The 24,244-nt window shown below is 36.5% G+C and overlaps 1 protein-coding gene across 1 annotated transcript in view; it reads right to left on the bottom strand.

Annotated features, from left to right (window-relative positions):
* The window catches only part of TXLNB (taxilin beta), a 42,241-nt gene extending 18,443 nt beyond the window's left edge, over window positions 1–23,798 (bottom strand). The window contains exons 1-4 of the mRNA XM_019732783.3: window positions 23,641–23,798; window positions 20,904–21,356; window positions 12,207–12,298; window positions 6,260–6,430 (exon numbers count right to left, since the gene is read on the bottom strand). Of these exons, the coding sequence (XP_019588342.3) occupies window positions 6,260–6,430; window positions 12,207–12,298; window positions 20,904–21,342 (702 nt within the window). The 5' untranslated portion in view covers window positions 21,343–21,356; window positions 23,641–23,798. The remainder of the gene's footprint in view (window positions 1–6,259; window positions 6,431–12,206; window positions 12,299–20,903; window positions 21,357–23,640) is intronic.
* Between the last annotated feature and the right edge of the window lie 446 nt (window positions 23,799–24,244).

The raw sequence follows: 24,244 nt of genomic DNA, 5'->3' as shown, positions 1-24,244 counted from the left end.
TGGGATGTTTTTTCTCAGTTCTCTAGAGCTAATCTTGCTCAACCCCAAAATAAATGTATGAGCAAAGGTTTCAGTTGTGAACACACAGTCACTCGGAGCAGGTGCAGTGAGAGTCTTGAATTTGACAGCTGGTGATGAATAAGCTTGTTTTAAAGATGATGGGTCTCCTGCTGAGTGAATAAACTGCAGCGATTTCTAATAAACATGCAGTCGCCCGGTTTTGATTTCTTGACTGTGGCCTGGAAGAAAGGGCACTTGGTTTTACTGATTGATGAGACAGATCATGTATTGCTTTGGTTTGGTACCAAAAAAAGAAGAATAGATTCTACATTCCTCTATAAAAATTATGGCACATTAGCCACGTAATTGTGTTATCCAAGTTTTGTAAATATAAGTGATCACAGCATAAGCTATTTTGGTAGGAAAAAATCTTTCATCAAAAAACTTGAAAAGGAAACTAAGATACCCTGTTTCCCCCAAAATAAGACCTAGCTGGACAGTCAGCATTAGTGTATCTTTTGGAGCAAAAATTAATATAAGACCCGGTATTATATTATATTATATTATATTATATTATATTATATTATATTATATTATAGACCTGGTCGTATATTATAGTAAAATAAGACCAGGTCTTAATTTTTGCTCCAAAACACTCATTAGAGTGGATTGTCCGGCAAGATCTTATTTTTGGGGAAACACAGTAGCTAGAGATCAATTACAGCAATTCAAGAATGTAAAAGAAAATCTTAGAAAATATGCTGGATATTTTATTTCTGAAGACCAATCATTCCACATGTCATGTAGGGTAATTGAAATGTTCAATGTAAATTTTGAATCTGAAAGCAATATTAAGTTCCAAATCTTCTTTAAATCTAAAATGAAACATGTAATTTTCCCCTCTTTTGCCTTAACATGCAAGGATTGGAAATTAACTTTGGTATCATTTCTGTTCTCTTTTCTCCTAAATCAAAACTCTCCCTTCATTGCTAACTAACAATGTATCCAAATTTCCTCCATATCTATATTGAGTATTGTTTGCTTTGTGATTATTTCTCTTATTGTTTTAGAATAAAAAGATTTAATCTTGCTACATCATACCAAAGATACACTGCTGACAAGTGATACAGACATTTTAGGATTCCTTTCAGTTATGATTAATTGTTACTATGAAAGCTTGTTTCATTGTTGGCAAGTAAAATTATACTGCATTTGCTTGCTGACCATGACCAAATTGTATAACAGGATTTGAAAAGAGGAATAATGCTATAAACAGAAGTAATTGTGCAAATCTTTATTATGATAGTAGAATAATGTGATCAAAATAAAAACCAACGCTGAACATATATGCTCTGGAAATATTTTAATTTATCATTTAGAGTCCTCTTTCCTTTACAATATTTACACAGAGTTTCTAACTCTAACATGACTCCTGATACCAGAATCATAATTTACTCATGGTATAAACATTTCTTGGGTGACAATATCTTAGGGATATTGTAGAAGATATTGGTACTTGGTAATCTGAAGAAATTAACTATCAGAGATATTATTTCCCTGAACATTGTGTGCTAACACTTATTATACATAATTTCACTGCAAATGATTATGGCCATTTGTTAAGAGCAATTGAATATACATATGATAGTGATTGTTTCTTCATAGCTCCTGATTAGCTTAGAAGTCAACAAGTTCCTGGTCATAAAATTACAGACATGATCTGAATGCCATTTGCATTTATGATTATCCCATCCATGAATGAATAAGTAAATGAAAGAACCATCTCATGCTATGCAGCAACTCTGAGTTTTTCACCGGCACCTGGCTACAGAAAGAAGGTGGATGTTATGATGGTGTTAAAAAAATGTCAAACCAACATAGCACCCATTCTTGGCCCACAAAATGACATTTTGCATTTTATATTGTGTTGTTTTTCAATGAGAGAAAAATAAATCTAGCACAGTCTTACAAAATTTGAGTCAATTGATAAAGAAAATGCAATCATTGGGTAGTGAGAAAATTTTCTTTTCTTTAGCAAGCACATAATTCAAAGTAAAAATTAATACTGCCAACAAGATAAAGAGACATATTCTGAAATACCTAAGAAAACAAACTTTGCAAGCGTCATGTACCTCTTAGAACTGGTGCTGTGCCTGGCTTGTGATCCGTTGGTGTTCTGTACATGTTTATTTAATGAATCAATGAATTATTAATTTACATATAGACATATGAGTATGCTCATTGATATAAAGGAAAATATTGTCTCAATGAATGAAAAAATAGAAAATCTCAGGAAAGAAAAATAATCTAAAAGAAAGAACCAAGTGGAAATTCTGAAGTGAAAAGTTACAAAATATGAAATTTAAATATCACTGGGTGTACTTAGAGCAGAATAGACATGAGAGAAGAAACAGTCAGTGAATATGAAGGTAGACCAATATAAATGATCTAATCTGAAGATAAAGGAGAAAAACAATTGGTGAAGAACACGAAGAGTGACTCAAGGACCTGTGGGACAATATCAAAGGTCTAACACACATAGAATTAGAATCTTAGAAGACAAAGAGAGAGAATAGGGCAGAAAAAAATGTTTGGAGAACTAATGGCTGAAACTTCCCCAAATTTGGTGAAATATACAGAGTGCCAAAAAAATGTATACACATTTTAAGAAAGGAAAAACTATATTAAAATTGTAATACTCAATATATACTGATAACGAAAGATGAATACAAGTCATGTTTGACTTCTGCAATTAAAGGAAGTGCTCAAAGCTGTTACCGTCAGTGTCCAGACACTTCTGATTATGGTGAACTACTGCTTGAGCAACGTTGACCAAAGTGTCCACTTGTATACATTTTCTTGGCACCACCGATCTAAATTACAGATAAAAGAAGCTCAGCAAATCCAAACTAGGATAAATATGAAGAAAAGCACGCCTGGGCGTAAGGTAGTCAAAGTTCTAAATACCAAAGACCAATAGAAAAACCCTGGAAGTAGCCAGAGGTAAATGACATATCACATAAAGGGGGATAATAATCCAAATTACTGTTGATTTCCATTATTGAAACTATGGGGGTCAGAATGCAGATTCTATACAAGGCTGAGAGAAAGAAAAAAACCCCTTATCAACCTAAAATTCTATATCCAATGAATATAGCCTTTAGTAATGAAAGCAAAATAAATTTTAAAGATAAACAAACAAACAAACAAAAAACAAATAAGAGCACTAACTGCAAGCAGCTCTGTACTATAAGAAATACTAAAAGACGTTCATCAGCCTGAAGGGAATAGATACCAGACAGAAATGTAAAGATTCAGAAGGAACAAAAAGCATCAGAATGATAAATAGATAAATATCTGGGTAAAAAGAGATAGTTTTGCCTTTAATTTTAAAAGATATATATATATATGTATATATATGTATATATATATATATATATGTACACACACATATATATATACATATATATGTGTATATGTGTGTGTGTGTGTATATATATATATATATATATATATATATACACATTAAAAAAATATATTTATATACTGGGAGTACCAAAAAATGTATAAATGTATACATATTTATTTTAAGAGATGTTGTCTATGCTCAAGCAGTAGTTTGCCATAATCAGAAGTGTCTGGACATTGATATGTTGATGGTAACTACTTTGAGCACCTCTTGTAACTGCAGAAGTCAATTAATACAGTTTTTTCATATATGTGTGTGTATATATATATATATATATATAAAGTTTAAAGTAAAAATTATAGTAGTGTCATGGGCTTTGTAAATATATGTAAATGTAATACTTATAACAATTACAGTGTAAAGATGGGTGCCAGTAAATTGACTTTAGTTACATCGTTTCTACATATTATGTAGAGTGATACAGTATTAACTCCAGGTGGACTGTGAAAAGTTAAAAATGTATATAGTAATCATAGAGCAACCACTAAAAATGGAAAGAAGTATAATAAAAAAAATCCAAGAGATGAATTAAAAGGGAATTTAAAATATATTCAAATAATCCAAAGGAAGTCAGGAAAGAACAGAAAGCAGAGGTGAAAAACAGTAAAGAAGTAATAAAATGGTAGATGTATATCCAGTCACTCCAACAATTACATTATATGTTAATGGACTAGTGCTCTAATTAAATGGCAGATATCATAAGACCAAAAAGAAGCAAAGTCCAACTACGTACTGTCTATAACAGATGCACTTTAAATAAAAAGTCTCAGGTTGAAAGAGCTATGCCATACAAGCAATGAGAGTAAGAAAACTGGAGTGGCTATATTGATATCAGATAATGTAAACATCAGGCTAAAGATGATTACTAAAGGACATTTCACAGTGATAAAACAGTCAAGTCATCAAGGAGACCTAACAACCATAACGATGTATATACATTATATAAATGCTTCAAAATACATAAAGCAAAAATTGACGTAATTGAAAGAAGTAGACAATTCCACAATTATACTAGGAGATTTTTAAACATCCATCCCTGAGCAACTGATAGAACAGCTAGATGAAAATTCAGTAAAGATATAACTGATCTAGAGCTACTTGTTACTTATGGAACATTATACCTAACATCTGCACAGACCTTCTTTCCAAGTGCATTTAATATGTTCATCAAGACAGACCACATATGATGGGCCATAAAGACAAACACTTCTAAATAATCCCTGGGTGAAAGGAAAAAAAAAAATCAGAAGGGAAATTAGGAAATATTTTGAATTTGAATCTTGATTTTGACACTTAAAATATGTGTGACCTTGGACAACTGATTTGGATTGATGAGTCTCAGTGTCTTCAATAAAATGGAGATATTAACCTTCATAGCATTGTTGCAAAGATTAAATAGAATAATATATGTAAAGTACTTAGAACATGTCCTGGAATAATAATGATACTTAATTTCATTGTCTGTACCTGGAGCCATTATTGAGGGTATGTGAGTATAGCTATAGGATCTCTGGCCACGTCCATCATTCTGTGTTTGAAGGCTACCCAAACAGAACAAGCCACATCATTCACTCTTTAAAACTCCTTGTTGATAAATCTTCCCACTATATCTGATTTGATATACTTCCTTACTATACAACACTGTTGAAAGCCAGGAGATTTATGTTAACACAGAGCACTATTAATTGAACATGTATCTTGAGTTGAAGACGATGCTCCCATTCCCAGTCCCCCATCTAATCCGGGGTTCAATTGTCCCTAGAGCAATGATCGAAGAGATACCAAAAGCCCATCTCCATATACAACTCATAATTTGAGAGTTAGAGTTCATCACACTGGCCTTCCATTTCCCAGATACCAAAAAACAATGTTAGAATATGAGTAACCATTATCCTCTTCTATTTTTCCCCCCTAACTTCATTGTACGAACTCAGCAACGATCTTAATCTCTCTTTTTTTTTTTTAAGTATCTCCTCTTACACACATGTAATAATAACTCTCTCATAGGAATATCGGTGTCTAATTCTTGTTCATCAAAAGCTTTTGGATCTTCAGCCTCGAAAGGGGATTGTGGACGCATGCAGTATTATCTTGGAGAGCCCTGCATCTTAATTTATTGAATGGAGCTAGTGTCTGCGTGTGTAATCAAATTAACCACACTGCTAGAGGCTTATGCTCTAATTAATGACACCCATGCAGACTGAACGAAGTGATCAGTCTATTATTCTTAGATTGAATAATCAAGTCTGAAGAGCTTCAGTGTTTTTTCAAGTAGCTTCTTTTTTCAGATGACTACTGGCATTTCGGCTCTCAATTTTGCTTCACTGTGTCAATTAGCTTTGTGTCAATTTATTTCATGTCATGTAGATTTCATTCTCATACAAAAAATGTTGCATTTTTACAAGTTTGTGTTTTAAAGAGTAGAACTAAGACCTACCTCAAAAAACAAAGCAGAACAACCTGAACGTAAGAAAAAGGTACGGGGAATGGCACACATTTTGCTAAGGGCCTGCTCTATGTCAGCACTCTGTGGGCACTTTACAAATGTGCCCTCATTTAATTTCCCCCCCAACCACACAGTGAAGTTGATATAAGCCCTATTTTATGGATGAGGAAACAGGCTTGGAGAGGTAACATAATTTATTGAAGCTCACACGTGAGCAAGTGCCAGGGTTAATACTTGAACCCAAGTCTCTCTCATTCTAAAACTCATGCTCTTTCATGAGCAAACGTCTGTGCTTGTGCCGCAAGCAAGGAAGTGTGTGTTATACAGGCCTTGGTGACACGTACCTTCAGGGTCTTGTTATGTCTTTGCAGCTCCCGGCACAGACTCTCCAGTTTACTTCGAGCGAGGACAGCTCTGCTGTGTTCGCTTTGTAACTGGTCCTTTTCTTTTTGGATTTGTACCTGTTTCTTTTGTAGAAGCTTTAAAGTCTTTTGCTCAGTGCGATGTTCATCCAGCTAGACATGGCCATGCAAACATAAAAGAAAATGGCAGGAATCTCTTTTGAGTTGATAAAAAAAGAGTAAAAGAGGAAATACCTAAAAATCACTCTGTGGTAAGGAACAACAATTCTTTTTTTTTTTTTTTTTTTTTTTCTATTATCACTTTTCCTCTGGAATCAAATGAACCTCACCAATATTACCTTTCTAGTACTGTAGATACGCTTTTAGAGCATAGCAGTTACAGATTTTTCTTTACCATCACTATTATTATTGATTTCTTTTTAATTTGATCTTCTTTTTTGTGGTCCGGAAATAGTGTTAGCTAGTCTCCCCAGTGATGCCGGTCAATATTAGAAAGGCATGTCTCAGAATTTGTAAACTGCCAGAAGTCATAGTAATTAATGGCTTGCATCGGAGCAATGGTCAGCAGTGCATCTGCATGGTTTACAGTTAGTTCTCAATATTCTTTCTCAAAATAAGCTTATAGCAGCTATTTTTTAAAGTAGGAAAGAGAAAAGCAGCCTTCTGGGAAATAGAAGACGAAGTCTGTGGGTTGTGAGGAAGGAGGAGAAGACAAAGTACCTTTGACTAAGTATTAACGATTTGTCACCCAAGTTTCAGAAATAGGCACTGCTCAAGTCAACAGCATGAATGGCTACCATCTGTAACATGCCCACCGCACACCCGCTGTGCTTACGGCAAATAAGTCATGACAATTGTTTTTGCTAAGTGCAGGTGGGGCCTTTTCTCACACTCCTCCAGTAGCCATAACTAAAGTGTCGGGGATGGCCTGGAAAATGAAACCAGTGTATCCTTGGACTTGTCGTCTCAGATGCTAAAGTTCTAGGGTAGGGTTGCCAGATAAAATGTGGGACACCCAGTTAAATTTGAGTTTCAAATAAATAAGGAATAATTTTTTAGTGAAAATATGCATGCGACATACTTTTACTAAAAAAGATTTATTGTTTGTTTACCTGACATGCAAAGTTAACTGGGCATTCTGTATTTTTATTTGCTAACTTTGGTAACATTTTTATGGACTTCTAGTTGTGATGGGAGGCATTTGGGGATCCACCTTGTGAAGCCATCAGAGACTAACATACTCTAGAAGTGTAGATCTCAGACTGACATCAGTGTGGCCACACGCAAGTAGCAGGCTTTGGTCCATTTCCTCTGCTGGACTCAGTTCCCTGAGTGCCTGAAGTGCGCTGAAGCAAACCAGGTGCTCATCCTAATAATGACCTTGTTGGCTGATCAAGAGGAGAAGCCCTGGGGAGCCCCTGGGTGCTTCAGGACTCCAGGTGGTTCTGGCGCCTGGCATAATGGTACCCTGATGCATGTCTCAGTTTCTCCATCTTAAAAAAGCATTTGTTTTCTCTGAACTAGATGAACAGAACTATCACTTTCTTTCAGTTCAGAAGTCATTTTACTCCTTTCCTCCCTCCCTCCTGCCACACTGTAATGTCTGTTATAAAACCTTGCCTGATCAAGCCGGGGATATTCATAATATTCATACATGATATTCTATCTTCACACTTATGGGCAATTTTTACTTAGAGAATTAGCGTCAGGAAAACTAGGCTCATATTACTATAAATATTGATTAGAATTGATATCCTTCTTGAGGTTCAGTTGGAAAATCAGTGATATTGTATTATATATTTCTCATGCTAACCTTCTGTTCATAGGATAGATGAGGTCCTTTCATTTTGCACCATAGTTATTAGATAGGGGTGAAACTTCTCCTGCTTTTTTTTTGGACTTTAAATGACCTATTGTCCTTTATTGAAATTCATATATTGTGTTATTGCCATTATAGTTTAGACTTTACTTATTGAAGATTAAAACATATGTCAGGGTTTCTCAACCTTAGCACTATTGACATTTTGGGCCAGGTAATTTTTGTTGTGGGGACTGCCCTGTGCATTGTAGGCTGTTTGGCAGTTTCCCTGACCTCTACCCACTAGGTGCGGGTAGCGCCCCCCACCTCAATTGTGATATCCACAATATCTCCAGACAGACACTGCCTGTTGTCCCATTGTGGGCAAAGCTGTCCCTTTTGGGGGAACACTGCCCTGTGTGATTCATCTGAGCATCAGGAGGATACCCTACATGAGTTTCACAAGTTGGAAGAGATCATCTGTGCTTACTCATTGAGTATTTAATGTTACAGTTTTACTGCAAGATCGTACACATCTGAGATTTAGCTAGGTCTGTCTTGCTTTGTTCTAAATAAAAATGCTTAACTCTCTGACAGTTTTTTATTTTAGAATGTGGCTAATTTTGTTTAAATACTTCAGACTTATGTGAATGCATATGGGGTTTCTTAATGAATGAAAACAAACATATTGCAACTGAGTCAACTTCAGTCAAATGCTGGCTTTGTGATTTAATAATAACTTGACACAGTTCTTCTGTACAATTGTAACAGCCATATAGTAAGATTTATGTCTGCAGTTTCTTTTGTTCTTTCTCTTTTTATTAAGTTAAACAAGTAAAATTAATGCCAAGTAATAAATAAGAGTAGTATTAGTGATGTTGATGTAACTACATTAAAATTGAGGAAATCTGCAAAAAATATTCCTCCTAGATCATTTCTTAATTTAGTCATGGGCTGTCCTTATTTATTAATGAGCTTATCCTTGTTTATTAATGGACAGTACAGTAGATTATTAATGAATAGTACAGTAATATTACAGGATCAAGAATCTCTAAGGATGAGTGATCTAGAGTGGCAGTTTGATGCACAGCTTTGAATATGATTATTTATTCTATTTAACACTTATGTTTCAGACACTTTCTATAGTAATATCCAAATCAGTGAGCAGGGAAATAGGTTTTAGTCTCCAAGTAAAAGATTGAAAGTCCTCATAATTTTTCCTTTCTGAAAAGGAAATGTAACAGTTTTTTGGCCAATCATCTCCTATTTATTTTTTCTAGAATTATCTTTTAAAGTATATTATAAGACAAGATACAAATGTCAAAATATAGTAACTTGAATGTAGTAGGATCTCTGGAAAAATAACTTCTGTGGGGGTGACTGCTTGGCTAGGAGAGTGAATAGGTGGAGGGAGTTCCCTGAGACCGAGGAATAGTCCCGGCTTCTGAAAAAACTCTTGGGCAGACCGGAGAAGTAATTCTTCTCCAATGTACTGCTCTGGGGCTGCAGCACTGTACATGGACTCCTGTGTTATGCTAGACTGCTGCCCAGTCCAGCCAAGTGCAGAACGTGCACTAGAAACTAAACATGAATAGCGTTGGGATGAGTAGGCAAATTGAAGGCGCAAAAGGAAGATCACATGGAAAATACTAGAAAGAGGATGAACAGATGAGAGTGTCTTATTTTTTTAAAAAAAGATTGTTTTTGACACCTAACTTATTATATGTGGCATTGAAATTGTTCATAGATGGCTAATAGCTAATGTTAAATAAGTTACAATGAAATCGATATACTGATCCTTGCTTTATAAGTTTTTACCATTCTTTCGGAAAGCAGTATGGTCATTAAAAAAACAAAAACAAACTTTCATACTGTTTAATCCCAATTCTGGAACTTTTTCCTAAGCTCATAAGAAAGGGAAAGAACAAATCTAATGCATAATGATGTTCACTGAAGCCATATCTGGTAAAACGAAACAGTGGAAGTAATCTAACTGTCCCCAAATTAGAGAATCAGTAGATATGGCCACTTAATGGAAAATGACATAGCTTTTACAAAATATAATTACGAAGTCTATAAACTACATGGAGAAAATGTCTGTCATATGAGCCAAAAAACCAGACACCAAATTATAGCCGATCTTTGAACAACACAGTTTTGAACTGCATGGGTCCACTTATACGCAGGTTGTTGTTTTTCAATAAATACTATAAATGTATTTCTTTACAATTTTCTTAATAAAATTTTCTTTTCTCTAGCTTACATTATTGTAAGACTACAGTACATAATACATATAACATACAAAATAAGTGTTAATCAACTAAGTTATTGGTAAGGTTCTGGTCAACAGTAGGCTATTATCGTGTTGCCCCGAAAATAAGACCTAGCCAGACAATCAGCTCTTTTGGAGCAAAAATTAATATAAAACCTGGTCTTATTTTACCATAATGTAAGACCGGGTTGTATATAATATAATATAATAAACATAATAAATATAATATAATATAATATAATATAATATAATATAATATAATATAATATAATATAATACCGGGTCTTATGTGAGATTAGAAATATTTTTCTAGATTACAGGATTAGAAACATTTTTGTATTGTCTATTCAGCATTTTTCTTATATCATCATGATGTAGTTTATGTGATTAAAAAAGAATTAAAAAGTATTGTTGGCTGGCAGAGTTAAGCATTCAGCAAGTCCTTCAGGGTTTCGGAATGTCTCTGGGTCTATTGCATAATAATTCAACATATTAGGAAGTGCCAAGATAAAAGAAAGACCAAACAGGGATTATAGGACTAAAGTTAGAGTGTGTGTGTGGGGGGGGAGGTTGGAAAAAGCAAAAATAGTCACTCATTAAACTCTACTCCATCCATAGGGATAAGATGTAACTAGGGACCCGAGAGGTTTGTGGCTCTGAAGCGTATTTGGTTTCGGATGGCCTCTTTTTAAAAACAAAAACCAAAAAGCAAAATTCAGAAAAGAGAATTACTTCCAGGGCCTCAGAGGGGCCCATGCAAGTGAGAAGCCCTGACTCTTAAGCTTCTTTGGCTGCATGGCAAATCTGCTTTCAGGAGCAGGTCCACCTACTGCGTTGGAGGAATTGATTTACTGCGTGTGTGGATGTAAGTTTCATTTTCCTGTCACTGTTTTTTCCAAATGAAATAAGTAACTGAAAAAAAATTTTTAAGAAAAGAAGCAGATATGAGGGAGAAAGTAATTGTGATTTTTGCAATTATTTTTAGTCTTTTAAACCACAACTACTTTTTGCACCAACCTTGCTTCACTTGAGAGGCTGCCGCTTCTCAGCGGTGGGCCTCACACACCCTGTGGTGGTACACACCCCTGGGATGTCGCTCCTTCAGCAAGTGTTTGTGGGGGTTTACTGATACCAGATGTATTGGCTTCACTGAACACTCCCTTTTTCCCCAACTGGCCCATTGTAGGAGTACTGGTGAGTACAGAACACACATCATGGATTCTCTGATGTCAGGGAGTGGCTTCTCTTCCTCCCAGTATCCCTAACTTACTGAGAGGGAGGCTGCATGTGAAAGACCTAGAACTGGGCACAAAACAGTCCACATCAAATGCTTTGCCATTGTAGGGGAGGGAACGTAGATCAAAGGGAATGAATGAATGAATGAATGAATGAATGACTAAAGTCAAGACCAAATGAGAATGTGTCACAAACTGAGGGGATGGGATTAACTCAAACTTCTGCCTTTTTTAGGGGAACCCCCTCAAAGAAATGTGGCACAGACCGAATGAAAGTTTGCCTTTATGTTGAGTGTACTTATGTTTTATTGCAAAGCCAAAAAGAACTTTAAAATATTCACAATTTTCAATTATCTATAATTCTCTCTTCCATCCCCCAAATTATACACATACTTGAAGGTGGAGTAGACTCCAACTGTATCCTCTTTTCCCCCTTCTGCTGTTATTTCTCCTCAGTTTTTCTGTTTCTTTTTCCTTTAAAAAATTTTTTTGAATTCTAGCTTTGTCTTATCTGAGGTAACCGGTTATGGCCTATAATGATGTGCCTGGAAAGCTAGCAGCCTCCTTTCCCTCAGCTATAACCGGAGCCTGGATCTAAGAAAAACAGTTAATCAAAAATCTTACCAATTCAGCATACTTCTTGAATAAAAAATCAAGCTTTTCTTCAGGAGTTTGCAACTTGTTCAGATTTTGCATTAGTAGGTTGGCTTCTTTGCCTTAAAAGAAAACAAAAAGTATAAAGACATTTTTAAAAGTAAGTGTTGAACTTAAAGTCAGATGATACGAGCTAGAATCTCAGGTTGTCCACTCACTAGGTAGTATCCACCCTTGACCAAGCCACTTAACCTCTCTGAGCCTCAGATACGCATTTCATTTCCTGTAAGAAGGGGTAGCACCGACCTTACAGAGTAACTGAGAATTAGTTGAGAACTTTGTGAAACCGTGTGGTATAGTATTAGGTTGATGGTAGAATCTCAGTAAATGTCTGCTATAACAGTAGTCCCCAAATTTTCATCCCAAGAATTCATTCTCATTACTACCCCCCAGCCCATATTCTAAACATTCAAAAGAATTTTGAAAATATCAAAAGTATCAAAAACACCGACTTCATGAAAGAATAAATTACCCATTTCCCCAATTGGTGATGACAATAATAATAATAGTAGTAATAATGAGACAGAGAAGGACATGGAGACGGAGACGAAGGCGACGAAGAAGAAGCAGTCACCATTCCTGACTACTGTGAAACGGCCAGCATGATACATGGAGTTGCTAGAAGTCCTGCCTAAAGCAGAGAAACTTGACTGTTTAGTCTGTCATTTTTTGTTGTTCTTTTAGTACCTCTTTCCCTCTCTTTTTTGGGGGGACCCCATTCTCTTGTTCCTGTGCATGAACCCATTCCATGGGGTTTGGGTGGGAATAAGTCTAATCGTATTTCTTATCAAGCAGAGAATGAAATCAATATACAGAGAAAATGGACGCAAGACCTGGAGGGCCTTGTGCACAGGCCGGGCTGTCTCTCTCTGGGTCCAGGTTTCACTTGCCTGTGCGTTTCCTTCTCCCTCACAGACCTTAATCTCTGTTGGCAGTTTCATTTTCTGTTCCCGGTTGGAGTTTATGCTATATTTTAAATCTCATCTGTTCATGATTATTTGACAGTAAGCCTCGGATTCTTTTTCCTCTCTTTCCTCATTGTTCTTCTTTTGTCTACTTCTGCTGCAATTGCCCAGCCTGCCTTTCTGTGGTGCGTGGGAATCTTGTCATTAAGTAGCCATTGGGAAGGAAGAGAGGGACCCCGAGCCCTACCTCTACCACTGAGCATATCTTCTCAAAAGTCCTATCGAGGTGAAAGGGTGAGAATCACTCTGTCTAATCTGAATAGGGCAGTCATGCCATACAGTAGAGCCCATATCCTGATATAACTCTGCTTAAGAAGATTAGCAATTTTGACAACCTCTCCCCCAAGAAAAGGCATTTCCCCTTTGCTGGAACTTTTGCTTTCATCCTGGACAGGCAGATAAATCATGGAATTAAGGTTGCCAGATAAAATATAGAACATGGGACATAGTTCTAAAAAAAAATTACGTATTGTATTGTTTATCCGAAATTCAAATTTCCCTGGGCATCCTGTGTTTTATTTGCTAAATCTGGTAACTCCAATGGCATCAAAGAATTTCAGGTCTAGAAGGAACTTCAAAGAGTACACAGACAACTGGTTAATTTTAAAGATAAGAATCCAAGGCCCAGAGAGTCCAAAGTTACATGATTAATACTAGCAGAGCCAAGGCTTGAATCCAAGGTTTGTCTGCTTGCTCTAAATCGCTCTACTCCCATGTGGAATTCTGATGCCAAGGAAACCTAGAGAAATAAAAGGAAACTTTTTTTGGGGGGGAAAGAAATGACCTCATTCCTAACAGCTGGTTTTGTCTATCTTTGCCCAGTGAGTCAGTTCATATTAGTGACATGGCCTAAGACCGGGGAGAAGGTGGGTATGCGTGGTGCCCCACCAGCTCTCCAGTTGTGGCCTGTGGCATAACATCCTGCCTTTAAACTGAAAACCACTGCTGCCCCATCCCCACCAGGACTAGACTCTGACTTATTTGTCTAGCAGCTGGGATGATTTGTATTGTACAGGTCAGGCAATCTCTTCATCCTTGTCTTCAATCTGTGTGGAGGGGGCCCACATGAAGTCTGCTGTCCTGAGTTAGGGTCATCTGTTAAAAGCAAGAGACTGTACTGTTGATCAGATTTGGTCCAGGACCCAGCACAGTGTTTGGCTCAGGGCAAGTGCTCAGTAAATATTGGTCATAATGGGACAAAACAAAGCAAACCAGCGCACAAGACTGTCAATCAAATGAATACTGTGTGATTTAGAGAAAAGATAGGTCTTACTGTCACCAGTGTCATTTAGTGTATGCTAGGGTACCTCGCAGTGTGAATACCAACATGTAAAACCATTACGTGTCTCATTTGGGGAAACAGAGATGCTCAAGTGAGTCCAATGGCCCTCTTTTTCAGATTTTGTATCATTAAGTATCTTATCTCCTTTTTTGTTTTATTTAACTGTGAGAAGGTTTTTTTTGTTTATTTGTTTGTTTTTGATTGTCACATTCATTGAGGTCTCTTCTCACATGCTGTTATTTTGTATAGAAGATTAACAGTCAGAAGCATTAGTCTTTCCTTCAACAAAAAAATCCAAGAAATCAAAACCAGGTATGTGCAGAATTCATAAATTTATGACATCAGAGAGCTTAGTTTTTAAAATTCCATTGGTGTTGGTGGACTGGAGTGGTGTGTGGGTTTATCATGGAGGAGAGGAATAGACAGAGATTTGTTCTAGAAAAGCTGTGATTACAGTTCCATGGAAATGGGGTCATCTGGTGACAGTATCAGACAGAAGAGGAAATATCAACCTTTTTCAGGGACAATTTATTGGGAGGGGTTGGTCTGCCTTCTCCCAGTGTGTCATTGTAAAGCAACATGATTGTGAGATTAGTAATGAAAAAAACCAGCGGCAGACCTGAAGTCCCCATTAGAGGTGACATATGGCCACCATCCCGCAGCATGCTGAGATTGGTGGTTAAGTCTATATGAAAGTAGAACTGCAGTGCATCAAGAACAACCGTGTCTCACATGGCTGTGGCCACTGGCACCGTCGTAGACTGAAGGGAGTGTTGGAATATGAAGGAATTATTTTCACATCAAAGAAACTAAGATCCTTGATGAAGTCAGCTTATAAAAATGTAGACTGCGATTTTTCTTAAACTTTTAGCATAGTGATGACTGTTTATATGAAGTTCAGTGACAAATTACGTAGATTTAATGAGTGTTCAAAACTATACTTTTTCTCTTCCAAAATTGTCTTTTAGAACTTTGGGGCTAAAATGTGGTCTTGGATACACATGTGCACCACTCTCCTCCCTTCCCAATTTCCAAGTGTGGTGGCAGAAGCTTAAAGCAGGAAAAGACTGTGAATGTCCTTTTCAAATGTTAGACCCAGAATCATGTTTCAGTGTTAATTTTGTTTTCTCTCTAACATAATTTAAAGATAACGAGGGTAATACAAATAATTCCTGAACATCTATAGATATCTTTTAAGGGAAATGTATGTATGTATGCAGATAGAAAGAATAGTGTAAGCTTCCAAGTATGTAGATAGGAAGGATAGTATACCGCGGGTGCCCAAAAAATGTATACAAGTGGACACTTTGGTCAACGTTGCTCAATCAGTAGTTCGCCATAATCAGAAGTGTCTGGATGCTGATGGTAACCGCTTTGAGCACCTCTTGTAATTGCAGAAGTCAAAGGTGACTTGTATTCATCTTCTGTTATTGGTATATACAGTTTTCATCTCTTAAAATGTGTATACATTTTTGGGGGAACCCTCTGTAGTTAAATTCACACTGGGCTAAGGTTGGGAGACCTGGGTTCTAGAACTGACTCTGGCATCTACTATAGTTGAGTAACCTTTTTTACAGACTTTAAAACTCTCTGGGCCTCAATGTCCCTTGTCTATAAAATTGGTAGGTGACCCGTGTCTCCCCAGATCCCTCCACATAGAGGCATCCATGGTGAGCTGTCACCTCTTTGGATTTGACGATTCAATGACTGAAATAGCTTTATTATTTTTAGCTTGATTTAAACAACAGCAACAAAAATAACATTGTTTGGAAGGCATATTTGTTTTCATTCAATATTTTGGTCCACTCAAAAGTTATAAAGATTATCTTACCCTCACTGTCAACCTCTCATAGTCATGGTTTTTATTTGTTTTACTTGGTTTTATTGACTATGTCTGTTTTAAAAATACTACCTTCCCTGTATTTTCTAGACACATTATTTTCCATTTGGCTCACATTTTATTTCTCTTGTATTTTAGTGAACTTATTATTTGTAATTGGAAATTTGGCTTCTCACTCATTTGGAGAATGGACTTGAACTTTTGTTGCTGTTGTTTTTTAATTAAATTTATTGGGGTGCCAATGGTTAGTAAAATTACATAGGTTTCAAGTGTACAATTCTATAATACATCATCTGTATATCACATTCTTATTAGGTCAGTTGATGACGTGTTTAAACTACTAGCAATTTCTTTGCTATAACTATTAAAAAAAGAAAAAAAAACTTTCTTAAGAAAAAACTTTAAGAGTCTAATAACAAGGAAACAATTCTAGGGAAAACAAATAAAGCAAACCTTATAATAATAAAGAAACATATCTGAAAGAGCAGTAATAAATCCTTTCCCAGTGCAGTTCAGAAGACAACACTAATAATTTCATTGAAGACATATTTTTCTCTCTCCTTCTACCTCCTTACCTAAACCCTCCTCTCCTTTCCAGATCTGGCCTAAGTTTTATTTTCCCTATGAATCTTCTCATGAACCTTTCAGTCTCTGCTGATTCTTCTTCCTCATGAATTCCTCTAGTTTCCTACCATCTCTTCCAAAAAACAAATTTAGCATTTGTTTTAAAGCATCAGTTTATTTCCCTCTCAGAGTGAAACTAGAAATCAAGCTAAAATGGATAAAACAGACCATCTAAGACAAGTGACCATTGTAAGGCAGAGTAAATAACAGATGACATTTTAGGATACCAGTTTCCTGATCAAGTTGCCCCTCAGAAGGGCACTAGTAACTAGAAAGATGAAACCCATTAACTGGTGTTCCTCAACCAACAGATCAATTATTTTAATATATCTTTGGTTCTGCAATATTAATGACTTAAAGCCTGCCCCTTGCTTTCTTTATGATTAATTTCACAATCACATCAATTAGTTGACTAGTTGAGTAACTTTTTTCTTTTTTTTTCTTTTTTTTTGCAGTCTTTACAGCTCTCTAGGTTTCAATATTCCTGTCCATAAAATTAGTGGGCTGACTAGATGTATTCTGAGCTTAGAATGGACCTGTCAATCAGCTAGCTTTGTTTCTCTACTGGGTTTATGCTTCAAACCTATGATTTCCTACTCAATCAGTTATCAATCTAAATATTCGAAGGTGTATGTTATCATTGTTTTGTGCTTATTACTTTTTGATGCTTGTGCAGCCCACATAATGTTGACAGAGAAATGATTAGTAAGACACTTTTAAGCCTAAAGGATGGGGTGGGGAAAGTAAGAGAGAGACTTCAGATGATAACAGGATGTGTCATGTTCTCTCTAATGGTGAACCTGTTTTTGTTTCTTTCAGTTCAGATGCCAAGGAGAGAGTGAGTGTACCAAGTAAAGAGATTTTAGAATGTTCCCCCAAAAGCTCTGGTGCACAGTGTGTGGATTGTGGGAGGATACTCAGCCTCTAAAGGAAAAATAGGTCCTGAGTGCTTGGGTTGTAGAGACATTTTCCAAATATTCAGAGGTATTCTATGAGAGAAGAGTATTTTGCTTTAATAAGTTTAGGAAACATTATCAACTATGCCCATCAGTATTGGAAATTTTCATTATTGTATATATTAAAGGTCAGAGAATTCTGTCAATAGGAAAACTTTAACTTGGTTTGAAATCTCAAATATCTCAAAGTTGGAAAAGTGAGAACATTCCAGTGTTTCAAAAATCCCAATAAAACAAATATTATCTGATAAACATACAATAATTAAAAACTCATCTTTTATCAAATATGTAAGCAAAATCTAAGGGTATATCTTCAGGTATAGGAAGAATGACGACTAAAATTCTATAAAATGTCCAAATAGATTCTAAAAGAAGACCAAAACTGGCACTTTATATTTTCTCCAAAGGGTGGAGGAAGCACTTTTCTGAAACACTACAACCATTGCTTCCACAATCTATTTGTGTCAAAATTACCCAGGGTGCGTTGGCCCCAATCCAGACCTACCAATTCGGAATCACTGTTGCCCATGAGGAGCATTTTTACAAATTCTGTATTTGATTCTAATGCGCAGTTAAGTTGGAAAACCATTGGTCTAGATGATAGTGAATGCCACTTGATAAATGGCCAAGAAGCCAGCTAAAATCACTTGCAGGCAACTGAAATAATGTTTAAAATGGTGGTCACATATTTAGATTAGCTTAAAAATGTTTTAACTTATATTGTAGCTGAAACAGTACAGTGATTCAAAGAATACGCTTATGGGGTTCAGAGGAGTGGAATGGAAGGGTAGGCAGCTTACACACATGTAATGAGAGTGGACATACCTGGATGTGCTGATTCACAAACACTGGCTCTCATCAAACCCATTTAATTGAAATTTGGTATCTTGTAGATAGTGGCAGAATTCGAGTTATGGAATTTTTTTCTCTCAAATGTTTTTTGATTATTTGGTAATTATGAAGTTAATACATATTTTTAAATAACTCACGGAAGGCAGAATAGAAACCAAAATTGGTCATCTTTAACTTTTCTCCTACTTTCTTCATATCCATCCCCTCAATACAACACATACACATTCCTCTGTAGAAGTAGTTTTTAAAGTAATAAAGCAAAATAACTTTCCTGGTTAGGAACACTTGAAGTCATTCACCTCTGAGTTGTGATTTTGTATTGTCTTATGGAAAGTTTAACAATGACTAATTGCAAAGGGACTTTTTTGAGATGCTTTGGATAGAGAAGGAACAATAGCTCTGTCACGCAGAGCAACTTTCTATTCTTTCCCAAAGTTCCAAAACACTACAGTGATTTCAATCTTGCACATTGGAACTTGGTATTATCTGGGTTTATCTTTTGCTGGGTGGCCCAAGTATGCTTTTTGAATGTGTCTCTTAGCCCTCCTTGAAAGCATTGCCAGCAGTGGGTTTTAAGCTGCATAGTAATGTCCTGTGCCAGCACAGACACACATTTGAGTTTACAGGTAACCGGTTACTGGAGTCTGAACCGAGCTCTGATTCCAGTGCCCATAATCTCACTCTGCCACATTGACTTCCAGAAATAAATAGTGTGATCACTGCCCTTAATAGATTCTCCATCCAGCTTGGGAGGCAGCTATGTAAACAACACGATGGCTGCAGAAAATTTAATGGAGAACTAAGGAAGATGATGCTAACTCTACCTGGGCATGTCAGGGAAGGTTTCACATAGGAAGTGGTGTTTGTAGTGAGTGTTTCAGTGAAAGCCATGAAGACAGGCAGGAAGAGGGGCTTTCATATGTGAAGTCACATACTTTCCCTGGTAGCTAAAAAATTAGTTCTCTTACTCTTCTTTCACAGCCATTTTTGGTGTTACCAATTCCTCATGTTCTCTTCACAATTTTCCTGTACCTGTTTTAGTCTATCCTAGAAAATAATTAGTTTACATGTCTGTTTTTCTCTCCATACCTAAAGCTCCTTGACTAAAGGGGCATGACAACTTATTTATCTTTGTGCACCTAGCACTGTGCCTCATAAATCTAGGTATTAATAAATATTTGCTGAGCCAATGAAATCGTGAGAGCAAGAATATTTTCTGCAGTTGTTGGCATTCTAAAATTGATGTATTTCTAAAGAGTTTTGTTAAATGAAAAACATTTTATGTAGTAATGGAACATATTACTGAGTAATCTAACAGACAATCAATTTAAATATCCAAAACCATCCTACACTTATGTTCTGTTTAAATCGAGATTCCATTAGCTTTGCTTTAAATAATTTCTCATTCACTCATTCATTCATTCTTACAACAAATATTTATTGAGCACCTAGCATATGCCATCCATTGTCCTAGACACTAGGCATCTGATGATGTCAAAATACATATATAGTCCCTGCCCTTGAAATAAAAGAGCTAGTGGGGAAGACACACATTACCCAAATAAGATACATAGTACAATAGAAACAAAAAACAGACTTCATCTAGGATTGGGCTAAGAAAATGCCATTGAGTTGTGAGCTAAATGATGAGGTAAGTGACTGAACTGGGGTATGGGTAGAGATTTTTAGGTAGAGAAAATAGGATGGGCACAGGCCCTGTGCAGGATGGAGTGTGCGGGTGTAAAACACTGAAAGAGAAAATCAGAATGACTAGTTACTAGACAGTAGTAGAATGGTGGTGCTAGGAAGGGAATGTTGTAGAGTAGAGTGATAGGAGATAAAGCTGGAAAGACAGGTTTGGGGTAGACCATTAGGGCTGGAAAAACTATTATAGAATTCTGGTCTTTGCCCTAAGAGCAAGGGGAAGCCATTGAGGACAGAGGTGGGTGGGTAACATGTTGAAAGTTCACTTTAGCTCTATTGAGGGGAAAGGGCTGGGAACACGTACGGCAAGAGAAGATATGGGGAACCCTGAAGGAAGCTGGTAGTCATCCAAATATGAGATGTGGGTTTTAGTAAAGGTTGGAGGAAATGCCCTTTTTAGGATTAATTCAAAGAAAAGTCATATATTAAAACATAATTACTTGCCTAATCCTTTTAGGATTTTCTTTTCCAATTTTTGCTCTTTATTGCTGACAGTCTCTTTGGCTGTGGGTGGCTCTTCGGAAGCTACCGGTTCTCTCTCAGTTTCTTCAGTGACCTCCTCACAATCCCCATCCTCGTTATCGGCTGGTTCTGTGTTCTCAGGGTGCTCCTTGGCCTTGCTGGGACTCTCCTTCCCTGCTGTGCCAGCAGCAGACCCATACGTGTTAATGATGTCTTCCAGTTGTCGATTCAACTCTTCAGAGATGTCATGAGCTCCTGTTGCAGGCTGCACATCTGCCTCTTTCAGTGGTGCTTGGAGAGAGGTTGAGGAATCCTGATCATGTGGCTTCTCCAGCCCATTTTGACTGAGTAATGATGAACTGTCCCCCAGAGGTGTTGACGGTGGTTCTCCCGAGAGCTGTGCAGAGTGATTAGTCTCCATCCTGGGAGCAGTACCTAGTGGTAAGCACAGTCAGGTTTTATGCAGTTAACCTAGTTACGTGTAAATGGTAAGGATACCTCCAAATGGGCGCCTACTAATTACAGTTTCTTACATAGAATGAATGTACTTTTACAAACGATTGATCTTGCAATTAGGTAGATAGGAACAGTGGGACGCCATTTTTCCAAATGAAGTCATACTATTAGCATAGTTTGGTTTTGGTCTTTAAATTCCAGTAGTATCTCCTATTGTTGACATTAGCAGAGTAATTCAAGATATTGTTTTTTATGGCCCTATCTGTCATTTTGCTTAGAATAGCCAATTTGTGTTACCGTTTTCTTCTATAATTCTATGTAGATTTATAATCACTGGAAGTACATGGATGTATGCATTTAAAATATTTAAATTTTAAATGGTGTTATTTTTTTCAAAGTTAAAATAGTTAATACAAGAGCCACTGAACTTACTAAAATGCTTCATAATAATGTCCCTAAACTCTATTTTAATCTATAAATGAAGATTTGATTAATATGAGTACATTGATATAAATGAATTATTATGCTGGATACAGGAAATGTTTTCTTGCTTTTTCTGGTATTTTCCTTTTCCCAGATGAGCAACATGTAATTATTAATGATGAAAACACTTTTTTTTTTTTTTTTTTTTAAGGTAAACTTATTCTCTGGAATAATGCAGAGAATGAGGGAAGGTATAAATTAACATACAAACTGGCATGGAAACATGGTGATGCGTATAATAATAATTCTTTGAATTTCTGTAATACATTTCTTTTTTCCAGTATAAAAACTGGCATTCTTTCAGGGAAAAACACAGATTACAACATTTTCTTCTCAGTCAAGAAGTTCTAGGATAAGTTGACAATTTTAAAGAAATAGCCATGTTTAATGCACAGGGAGGAAATGAACTAGGGAAATTACCCAGGTGTGATATGGGTCCTTTGGAAATATGGGGTGAGCAATTGGCTGAGTCAAGGATTCCAGGATTTCTGGCTATCCCCATTCCTGGGGTTGCAAGAGATTTGGCTTAGGCCTTTAAGTTATGGTACATTTCCTTTGTAGATGATATTTAGTGGTGAGGGTGCTAATTAGCAGAATAAAAATATGACAGGCTCCTCATAATGCACAGGTTTTGCTGCTGTGGAGGTATGAAAGCGAAAACGCAAACATGCTGCTCTGTGCATTGCACAGTTTCCTCCTCCTGTTCTCAGGGCAGTAGATGTCAAATGCTTGGCCACCAACAAGAATGGAAAATTCAACATAGAAACACTGCCACCCACTTGTGGTCCTCACCAAGTACACATTAACTTAGAAGGGAGTATTTTTTTCCCTCTCATTGTAATCCACCAACTTTATTATCAAATGATACAGTAAACAGCTTCATGTCTTCATCACTGGAATTTCTTTATCCTGACCCCTACCTACTTCTTGGGCACAGTCATCTATATATAACTAATGCTCCTCTGAACTTGGAGAAAGACACATGGCACCTGCTTCCAGCCAGAAGCTATTTTAAGCTCTTCTAAAAGGAGCCATGGCATTTATCACTTTATCCTTGAAAATCAAGGGAAGAGAGTACTTTTTAATACAAATCGAAAACAGTAAATATGTGCTGGCATAAATTCATATGTGGGTTTTAAAGTGTTAAAAAGTCTTCTTAGGATGAAATAAAATCTAAAGTAAACCAAACTTCAAAGCAATGAATTTAAAAACTGACTGTCCATAGGAGTTTTGGCGTGGTTAGTTTACATGCAAGCATTTTATTTGTAATAGCTTTATTCTTCATTCCTCAGAGGCCATAATCATTGATGTTTTTATATTAATCCCATGGACAGCCTTTAAACTCATATTCTACATTTACTTTAAAACAGAATAACTGAGTCATTGTGAACCACAGGAAAACTCAATTCCTAAAAGTAGCCTCAAGATAAATCAGCAAGAGGAAAAAAAAAAAAACACACCAAAGTCAAAGAACTCTGTTACTTTTAAATTATCTCTTTCTAGATTAATTATACAGCAAAAATTATTTCTAAATTTTATCTTGCATAAATTTTATTGCCTGCCTTTTCTCTCCTCTGAAAGAAAATTTATCACTTGTACTGGCAGTCCCAGTGGATTATCACACAGACATCCCTTCCTGAGCAACACATTTTAATGATAAATAAAACAATGCGAAGTTCTTCAACAGTTCGCTGGCAATCTTAAAGTTGCAAATTTCGAACACCACAAACCGCACCCCACATCTTCTCACAGGGCTTGGGGGAGTGTTTGTCAAACTTACCAGAAGGCAAGGAGCTAAGCAGAAAGAAAGGAGAGGCAAGGGGCAGCAAAAAGTTAGTCAGAACAGCAGCAACAGCAGTAGACAGGCAGGCGGCTGTGTTCTTACAAGGGGACAGAGAAACCAAATACACACACACACACACACACACACACACAAACACACACACAGCGGGGGGGGGGGGAGGGGGGAGGAACATCATATGACACAGCAGAGAGAAATAACACCCAAGCTTCAGTGGCTGTCTCCTGGGTCAGTGTCTTAGAAAAGGGAAGCAGCTGGTAGATCGGATCAGACTCCATCTTGATTCCTTAAAAAAAAAATTAAACTCTCAGTATGTAGACCTTTTGCTAGTGCAGTTTTTCACCATTGTTGTTCTTTTGGGCAGAGAATTGGTTTTTCTTATTTCTTGGTTTATTTCCAGTGTGGCCTATGATTCATGTGCTTTTTTTCCCTTCTTATGCTAACTTAATCAGTGTCAGGTTTCTTATAGGAATCATGGAAAAAGGAAAACAATGGCATAACAAAAAGGAGGTGGGAGAACTACTTTAATTCTGATGTCATTGTTTGGTTTATTTATAAATTTTGAATTAGAAATTTAGACGGC

Source organism: Rhinolophus sinicus, chromosome 2 (genome assembly GCF_057876585.1).
Source record: "Rhinolophus sinicus isolate RSI-liver-muscle chromosome 2, RSI-T2T, whole genome shotgun sequence".
Classification (NCBI taxonomy): Eukaryota; Metazoa; Chordata; class Mammalia; order Chiroptera; family Rhinolophidae; genus Rhinolophus; species Rhinolophus sinicus.
This window is presented reverse-complemented; position numbering and strand designations above follow the sequence as displayed.